We start from the raw sequence: 9777 nt of genomic DNA on the forward strand, positions 1-9777 counted from the left end.
TGGGAGAACAGTATTTGCCAATGATATACCTGATAAGGGGTTAATTTCCAAAATATATAAAGAACTTATACAACTAAACAAAAGGAAGACAAACAATCTAATTAAAAAATGGGCAAAGGACCCAAATAAACACTTCTCCAAAGAGGTCATATAGATGGTCAAGAGACACATGAAAAAATGCTCAAAATCACTGCTATCAACAAGAGCTAAGATCTGGAAACAGCCCAAGTGCCCATCAGTCGGTGAATGGGTAAAAGGCTGTGGTACATTTATACCATGGAACACTATGCAACTGTAAAAAAGGATCTCCTTCATCATTGATGTTTCTTTCTCTTGCTCCCTATCCCTTCCTTTGTGAAATCAATAAAAATATATTTAAATTAAAAAAAGGCTCTCTTACCCTTTGAGCCAGCACGGAGAGACCTGGAGAGTATTATGCTAAGTGAAATAAGCCAGTCAGAGAAAGGCACATGTCACATGCTCTCACTTATAAATGGAATCTAAGTAACCATTTAAGTCAAAGGCTTTATAGTTTCGTTTATTAGCACTTTAAAATCACAAATAAAAACAGTGTTTACTTTCTTTTCCTTATTAATACTTTCAGACCATTTAAGTCAAAGCTTTTTAATTTTGTGAACTGATTATATGTTGATGTTATTTAACTGTGGTTGATGATGAAAAGATTAGGTGGTAGGCTAGCAGTTAAATGAATCCGGGTGATTGGCTCGGGCGATAAGGGCAGTTGGAATATAAAAGCAAGAAGTATTTGCTGTCATTGTGTCACACCTTGCCATTGTTACTTCATTCCTCCAATTCACAGTGCATCAATCATTCATTCATTCAATAAATACTTACTCGGCACCTATTATTTGCCAGGCACTGTTCTATATGCAGAGGATACACCAGTGAACAAGAGAGACAAGGTTCCTGCTTTCCTGGAACTTATGTTCTAATACAGGAAGATAGACAATAATAATAAAAATAATATTAATTATAATAATAGCTAACATTTATTTAACAAGTACTGTTTTCTGAGACAGTTTACGTGCTTTACAAGTATTAATCCACTAATTCTTATAACAACATTATGAAGTACAAACTAGAATTATTCCCGTTTTACACATGAGGAAACTGAGGGCACAGAAAGGAAGAACAGCTTGCCTAAGATTACACAGCAAGGAAAGGGCAGAACTGGAATTTAGAACCAAACCAGTCAGGCTATCGCTCTCTTTACCTTTTAATGACTTTTCTATGCTGGCTCTCAGACAAGACACTAACCAATACACAAATCATAAATAGGTTTCGTAGTATGAAAAACAAAGCAGGGTAAGGTGATGGTATATGTGTGTGCACATTTGGGGTGCAAATTTAGATGCCAGGGAAAACCTCACTGAGGAAGTGACATTTGGACTGAGACCTGAAGGGCCCTAGTAGCTATTCTGGGGCACAGGCAGCAGAGAAAAGCTCGTGTAAAGAAGTCTGTCCTTGTGTGTGAAACAGAAGCGCCTGCTTGGCTGTGGCGCTAGACCTTAGGTGTGGAAGATAGTGACCGATTAGAAAAGCCAGGGCGACAGGCAGGCCAGGCCACGCCGGATGGGTCCTCGGGCCACATTAAAAAATTTAATCGTCGTTCTAACTGCAATGGATCTCTATGCAGGAGATAACACTACCCAATTCATAACTTTAAGAGGCCCCTCTTGCAGCTCTCTGCAAAACTGCAGGTAGGACACAAGTGCAAGCAGGAACATCTCCTAGGAGGCAGTTACAATCTAGGCGGAAAATGGTAGCGGCTTGGACTAGGGCAGTGACCGCGGAACAAAATTTAGGGTAAATTTGCAAAGTTGCATTGGCAAGACTTGCAAAGGGACCGGATGTGAAGAGTGACTGAAGAGGAATTTAAGTAGGAGCCTTGAGGCTGGGGGCTGAGTAGCCAGTGCGATGGTAGTGTCCCCAAGGGGATGTGTAAGGGGAGGGGAGAGATACCTTCAGCAAGGAAAATCAATATTGACATTTTTGAACTTTATGGAAGAAAGGGCTTTTTCTACTTTTTTCCCCCCACTTAAAAGTTTCAAATAAGAGTTCTGAGGGGGAAAAGCATCTTAATGTTCAATTCTATGAGCTCTTTTACATTAGAAACTCGAGGGAGTTGAATTTTCAATTGTTTAGCAAAATAATTTATTGAGCATCTACTCTGGCCACGCACTGTGCGATGAGATAGCATGATACGCTAAGCAAACAAGACCCCCTGCTCGCAGAGTGTCTGGGGGGCCGAGGGGGGAGGAGAGGGAAGGAGGGCTGATTTTCCCCCTGTTCGCTGCCTTATTAAAACTTCACCTATTGCGCGAGGAGCCATCTTATCACGGCAGCTCGCGCTCCTGGCAGTTGGGCCCACCGCTCCCAACGCCCGAAGCCAATTCATACATAAATGAATCTCTAAATCGTGACACCACCCCTCCCGCTAGAACTCAGGTTTTTTTAAACATAAAATTTTAGCAAACAATACGAATACAACCTTTGCTCTGAAGGCTAATATTTTTTTTTTTGCAGGAATGGTACCTTTATAAAGATCGTGGTTGCCCCCGTACTTATTTGTTCTTTCTTCATATCCACTTAAATGAAAATACTAGTGTTTCCGTAGCCCAGCCCTCTAGGCTGGTTGGGTCTAGCTCTGGAGAGAGGCAGCAGGAGCCGTTGGATTTAAACAGTTGGGAGGAATCCTTCTCTACGCTCCCTCTCGCTAGCCGGGGACGTGGTGGCGGCTACCCGGGGCTTTCCGTCCACGCAGTACCGGAATGAAGGAGTCTGGGAGGGGGTCGGGGAAGGAAAAGACGGAAGAGACATTAAGTAATTGGTTCTTGAAGGTATAAAATGATGTTTAAGATCAGCTCTACGGCACCGAATTCAAACGACCGCCCCCTCGGCCGTTTCGGCCCCGCCCCTCGCCGACGTCACGCCGACTTCCCCCTCGGCCCCCGCGGATTGGTCGCTTCCTCCGCCCCTGAAGGGCGGCCAAAGGGCTTGGCGTTCACTTCCGGGTCTTGGGCTGTGGCCCCGGATGCAGAGGATTCTGGGAGCCCGAGAGTCGAAGGAAATGTCTGTGTGATCTCCGGAGGCTGCCAAGTCGGAGAAGTCGGCGAGGCGAAGTCCGCGGGTTCCTGCCGACATCCCGACGGCGCGCTCCCGGGAGACGGGAATAGTTATCCGGCTGCAGGAAACACTGTCTCCCCGTCGGGATACGGACCTTCCTTTCCCTTTTTTGAAAATAGAGAGACGTGTGCCAGTTCCCCCTACATCCCCCCTTCATCCCACTTGCTTTTCTGACGCTTAACGGGGTCTTAGGAGCCACTTGTATTATGTTAGTTTACTGTTATTTTGGCTGTTCATTGCCAAAGGCAACGTAAGGCCGGGTCCCCGAGGGTATCAGCATCCTTGGGGGGTGGGGTTCCTGCCTTTGGAGCATCCCGTAATTGTAATTTGTAACTTACAGAAGATCTGACTTGTGCTCTATTGGCTGCCGTAAGAAACAGGTGGATCAGCAAAAGGCTGGGGCATTTTGCCCAGGTAACTGTTAGTGTTTGTTTTCATTGTTTAGTCCTCACGCCAAGACATCTTTCCATTGTTTTTAGAGAGAGTGGAAGAGGACCGGAAAGACGGAGAAGTATCGATCTGGGAGAAACTCATAGACTGGTTGCCTCCTGTCGGGGCCCTGAGCAGGGCCCAGGCCGGGAGGGACCTGCAGCCCTGGTACCTTCCTTGGTCAGAATCGAACCGGGACCCTTTGGTCCGCAGGCCGAGGCTCTGTCACCGAGCCAAACCGGCTCCCCGCGGTGACTGTTACTGAGGTTTAGCACACTTTTACCCGGGACACGCAGGGATTACATTATCTTTTTTTGTGAGGTTTAAATATCCCTTTTGTAGTGTCTAGCTCTAGCCTGTTTTCTGTTGTGTGAGGTTTAGATTAAAGGTGGGCCACAGGGGCTCTGGCGGAGTTGAGAATTTTTAAAACTCAGTCGTGGCAATACTGTATTTTACAAGGGCTTTGCTGCTCAAATCCTGTATAATAAAAGGCTAATATGCAAATTGTCCCCCGGATCAGGAGTTGGACCAGGGGGTGGGGCTGGCCGGTCAGCCTCCGGGTTCCCCTCCCCAGGATTGGCCCAGCCCCATTGGCCACATCGGGGTGGGCCAGCTGGACCCGCCTGGGCACGAATTCGTGCACCGAGCCTCTAGTCTCGTAATAATTCTATGAAGAATATCCCCATTCCACAGATGACAGAAACTTAAGCTAGATGACTTGCCCAAGGCCACAGAGGCAGGAGAACGGGAACACAAACTCAGATCTTCACAATGGAACTTTTTGTGCTAAATAGGAGTTACCTGAGAACCTTAATCTTTGTACACCCTGAGCCTCACTATTTGTTTTCTTGAGAACTTTTGTGTTGAGGTTATTTAAGTAAGTTTTGGAGAGTGAGTTAATGGAAATTATTTTACAAGGGTGGATATTAATTAAATACTTTTAAGAAAAGAGAATTTTGCCATTTGGGAAATAACTTGATACTATTTTTCTTCACAGCGTAAAAGATGACAACAGCAGCTCGGCCAACTTTTGAACCTGCTAGAGGCGGGAGAGGAAAAGGAGAAGGTGATTTGAGCCAACTCTCAAAGCAGTATTCAAGTAGAGACCTACCCTCTCATACAAAGATAAAATATAGGTAATGAAGACTTTCATTTTCTTGTTCACAAAGCAAGTGGCATGGTCATGAGATAGTAGTATGTTTGGGTTATATCACTTAAGTCATCTATTTTTATATAGGTAGAATGTAATAGGATATCTAACACTAAAATTATATGCTAAGATTGTAAAAAGCTACCAGATATTTTTAAGCAGAAATTCCTGTTAACCAAGAAATTTCTGTTAACCAAGAATAATGTAGATTCATTTGGGGAAGTAATACATTTCTTTCTAGAGACAATGCACTCTCAGTACTAATCAATATGAAAATAAAGCGTTATTGTAATGTTTCCTGAGTTGACCTACTAACAAAAAATACATTTTAATGGATCTCCAGCCTTATTATGGGAATATATATGTGATTCATTTGGGGATTCTTGAAATATTACAAATATCATGTGGGTACCTATAATTTACCCTCAGATTAGGGTAATATCTCCTCCAGTTCCTTCTTTTGTGCTGGAGGGACTTGAGGACAAAGTTGTTTTTTGTGAATTATCTTCCATTGCTACAGCCATAGGTTTTTTAGAAACATTTTTGCCCTGGTTTGTTTCTACTTTAGACAGACCACTCAGGATGCCCCTGAAGAGGTTCGGAACCGTGACTTCAGAAGAGAATTAGAAGAGAGAGAGAGAGTTGCTGCGAGAGAAAAGAATAGAGATCGTCCAACTCGAGGTACCAACACATATGTCTCATAAGATTGTTGACAGTACCCTAACCAGTTTGGCTCAGTGGATAGAGTGTCGGCCTCTGGACTGAAGGGTCCCAGATTCTGGTCAAGGGCCTGGACCTTGGTTGTGGGCACATCCCCAGTAGGGGGTGTGCAGGAGGCAGCTGATCGATGATTCTCTCTCATTGATGTTTCTAACTCTCTATCCCTCTCTCATCCTCTCTGTTAAAAAAAAAAAATTGTTGACAGTACTTTTTCTTTCACTTGGTAATTGGAATAGGCTACCATTTGTGTTTGCTTTTAAATATTGGTGTGAGTTGCAACACTACTAAATGATATCAGATTTGGTTAAATTAGTTAGATTAGAGGTGATAATAAAGTTGATTGTAGTTCCATCTTCTTATGGTTCTATAGAAGGAAAAAGATGACCTGGGGATATTTAGCAGCCATTGTTTCCATTTAGATCAAAATGTTTATAAGAGCCAGACTTTTTGAGGCCCCATGGTTTCTGTCTATGAAGTTCTCCCATTTTTGTTGGAAGGCATCTAGGCACATACATTTCTAGCTTATGTCAACTATTCTTTAAATTTCCTGAGAGAGGCTACAGTTCCCATATTAAAATCAATACTTTCATTAATTTATTCAACAAATGTTTATTACCAAGGGCAGGCACTGTGGTTTTGATCCCTGTGTCATGATAGACATAATCTAAGTTCTTTGTACCCACTGGTCCCTAAATGTTACAAGCAATGCAGTCTTTGTTTCAGTGAGCCAAGCGTTGTCTGTCTTTCCCAGAACATACAACCTCCTCTTCAGTGTCAAAGAAGCCTCGGCTAGACCAGATTTTTGTTGCCAACCTCGATGCAGATGATCCTCTAACAGATGTATGTTTTGTTTCCTCCTTTCATCTCCATAGTAACTTATATCATGTTTTCTGAAATTTTTTTATTCATGTGGTTTTAACCAGTGCCCTGTACTTATTTTTACTTACCTATTATTGAAATGCTAAACTTTATAGTTGATTTTAAAACCAAAAATGTTGCTAGTTAATCAAACTTTATCTCTGGAGAATCAAATAAGGAAGTGTTTTATTAAAGACTATGCTTCCCTAAAAAATAATTTCTTATATTTACCCATAGAATTTGGGTGCCATGTTACCCATCTCCAGAAGGCACTCTTCAGACTGGGCACTCTATCAATAGCAGCCCCTAAAGTTGAACTTTAGAAACCACTGATGCCCCTCCAGAGTGCAGTACACTTACTGGCTCCCTCTACGCTGAGGGAGGGAAGTGAGCTAAGTGGGAGATTTTAAGGGTTAGTGCTTTAGTGACATGAATATTTAATGGAACCCACAGTCTACAATTAATTTGCAGTTTTCTACTTACAGTGAAATCTGAGTGATCTTTCATGAGTAGCATCTGATTAAGCACATAAATCAGCAATTCTGGAGTGGACAGATTGAATTAAATAATTCAGTTAATTAAATATAGGGAACTCAGTGAGACTTAATGATTATCCATTTGAAATTGGTTTCTTCCGAGAAGTTAGCACCCTTTTAGTACTTTTGATTATCCTAATAGGTCTAAGTTTTAGGCTGGATAAAACTATTTTGATTCTTAGGGTGATACACTATGTATATATGTGCTGTGTATATCAGTGTAAAGTGTTCCTTTTCTAGTTTTAGAAATATTTTTATGTCTAAATTCCCTTTGACCATGTAAATTTGAAAGGTACTTTGTTATACTATTTGTTGTTACAATCTCTAAAACATAACAGGGGTTGACATTTTAGTGAGTTTTCATAAGCTTTTTTGTGGGGTTTTTTTGTTTAGTTGTTGATTTTAATAATATCTAGGTGCATCTATCTCTCCCACTGGGAAAATTAATCCTGCTCCAAAGACCTGGCAATTCTTATGGGGGAAAAATTAATAATGTGAATTTTCTCTTCAATGGGCCATCACATTCTTTTTCAGGAGGAAGATGAAGATGAAGATTTTGAAGAGGAGAGTGATGACGATGATACTGCAGCTCTTCTTGCAGAACTAGAAAAAATTAAAAAAGAAAGAGCTGAAGAGCAAGCCAGGAAGGTAAAATGTTAAATATTTACATCTTCTTTCATAAACTAAAGTAGAAATATTTTTAATTTCAAGTAAAATCTTATATTGGAAATTGTCCCTGGTGTGTCTAGATATATCACCTGTAGATCTATAAATCTGATAAATTTTTATGGCATTTTAAGTCACTTGGTAATGTGGGAAATTCTTTCCAAATAGTTTAAGACATGCTTAATAATATAATACTCATCTTGTTCTTTATACACTTATTTGTTTTCTCAACAGATATTTAGTTAATGTCTATTAAATGTCAGAAGAATCAAAAATGATTTAGTCATGGCCTACAAAGAACTCACGAATATAATGAGGTCATCGTCTTGTCTTCCCTGTCTCCTGCTTCAGCTTTCTTTCCAGGCACTTGTTGAAACAGTCTGTCAATAGATTTTACATAATCTAGGACAATTCACCTAACTTCTCTGAGTCTCCACAGTCTCTCAATTCACACAATGGGATAAAAGAATATCTAACTCAAAGACAGTTGTAAGGATTAAATAAGACCCATAGTAATAACAATAAGAGATGAAATTGGAGGCAGGAACAGGCCAAAAGCATTAGAGAGCCCGACCAGCGTGGCTCAGTGGTTGAACTTTGATCTATGAACCAGGAGGTCATGGTTAGATTCCTGGTCAGGGCACATGCCTGGCTTGTGGGCTGGATTCCCTGTAGGGTGCATGCAGGAGACAGCTGATCAATAATTTTCTCTCATCGATGTTTCTATCTCCCTCTCCCTCTCCCCCTCTCTGAAATCAATTTTTATAAAAAGCATTGTAAACCAATGCTAAAGGAATTTGGACTCTGTTTTGAAGAATAGGAGCAGCTGGTCAATTTCAACAGGAGATTGGTGAGATTATGCATTTTTAGAAAGATTACTCTGACAGAAGTATGGAAGAAGCTATCCCAATAATCCTCAAATGCATTTATGATAATCATGCTTAATAGGAGTTGGAATTGAAAGAAGTAAACAGATGCTGATAGGAGCTATCGAGGTAGAATTGACTAAATAAATTGATCAGATGTGGCAATAAAGATGATCCCATTTTCTGGGTAGATGTTGGTGCCATACACGAACAGGGAACACAGAAGGATGGGCAGAGAGAAAAGAGGTGATACAGAAGGGAGGTGGAGAGAAAAGAGATGAGTTCTGTTCGGAACATGTTTTTGATACTTGATACATTGTGAGGTGACCAAGTAGAGATAGCTGTCTCTCCTTTCAACCAGAACAGAGCAGCTCTTTTATGGCATATGGCATCTGTGTAAGATTATATGTGAGCCAAAGATTGTTCTGTTTAAAAAAAGAGGAAGAAGACTTAGAGAAAAGACTGGCATAGGTTAATGCTTGGAATCAAGGGAGGTTGTAGAGTTCATGTGTTAGCAGAAGGGCCATCAGAAAAGAGATCAAATGTGGAATAGGCTTTGAAGACTGCTAGAATTAAGATTGGAAGGAGAAAAATATTTTACTGCTTAGTTACCAGAGTTTGGCACAGGAGAGCGTAACTTCTATAATAGCTTAGAATTTTTACATCTAATTGTAGAAATCAGAGAATTTAAGAACATTTCTAAAATCACTTGTACACCACTAGAGGGCAATTGTTCCGAATACATAGACAGATGAGCAATTCAAATGCAATGGTTAACCTTTAAGGAGGATAAACATTTTAGAACAGTGGTCAGCAAACTCAGTCAACAGAGCCAAATATCAACAGTATAATGATTGAAATTTCTTTTGAGAGCCGAATTTTTTAAACTTAAACTATATAGGTAGGTACATTGTTATTAACTTAATTAGGGTACTCCTAAGGCTTAGGAAGAGCCACACACAAGGGGCCAAAGAGCCACATGTGGCTCACGAGCCGCAGTTTGCCGACCACTGGCGGAGACTATTTAACTGTCTGATCTTATAATTTTGTGAGGTTCATCTGATCTCTGTACAAAAATGTGTTGGTGTTTCTTGGAGTTGCTTGAGTTTTAGTTCCCTGTTGCGCTGGCTTTCTAGTGGTTGCTTTGTGTGTGTCCTAAAAGAACATTTGAAACCAGTCTGCCTATATCAGGTGTTGGGAAACTTTCTATAAAGGGCCAGGTTATAACTCCTTTAGGCTTGTGGGCTACAAAGCCCCTGTCACAACTATTCAGCTCTGCCTGTTGTAGCACAAGCAACTCTAGACAGGACCTAAATTAATCAATGTGACTATGTTCAAATAAAACTTTATTTACACAACAGGGTGGTTTGGATTTGACCCCCATAATGTGCCTGGTACTTGAATA

At 41.0% G+C, this 9777-nt stretch overlaps 1 protein-coding gene across 1 annotated transcript in view; it reads left to right on the plus strand.

The window, feature by feature from the left end:
- The first annotated feature begins 3482 nt into the window (after positions 1-3482).
- Positions 3483-9777, plus strand: part of CWC15 (CWC15 spliceosome-associated protein) — a 12954-nt gene continuing 6659 nt past the window's right edge. The window contains exons 1-5 of the mRNA XM_006766866.2: positions 3483-3561; positions 4574-4712; positions 5295-5407; positions 6198-6286; positions 7375-7488. Of these exons, the coding sequence (XP_006766929.1) occupies positions 4582-4712; positions 5295-5407; positions 6198-6286; positions 7375-7488 (447 nt within the window). The 5' untranslated portion in view covers positions 3483-3561; positions 4574-4581. The remainder of the gene's footprint in view (positions 3562-4573; positions 4713-5294; positions 5408-6197; positions 6287-7374; positions 7489-9777) is intronic.

This window comes from Myotis davidii, unplaced genomic scaffold (genome assembly GCF_000327345.1).
Source record: "Myotis davidii unplaced genomic scaffold, ASM32734v1 scaffold641, whole genome shotgun sequence".
Classification (NCBI taxonomy): domain Eukaryota; kingdom Metazoa; phylum Chordata; class Mammalia; order Chiroptera; family Vespertilionidae; genus Myotis; species Myotis davidii.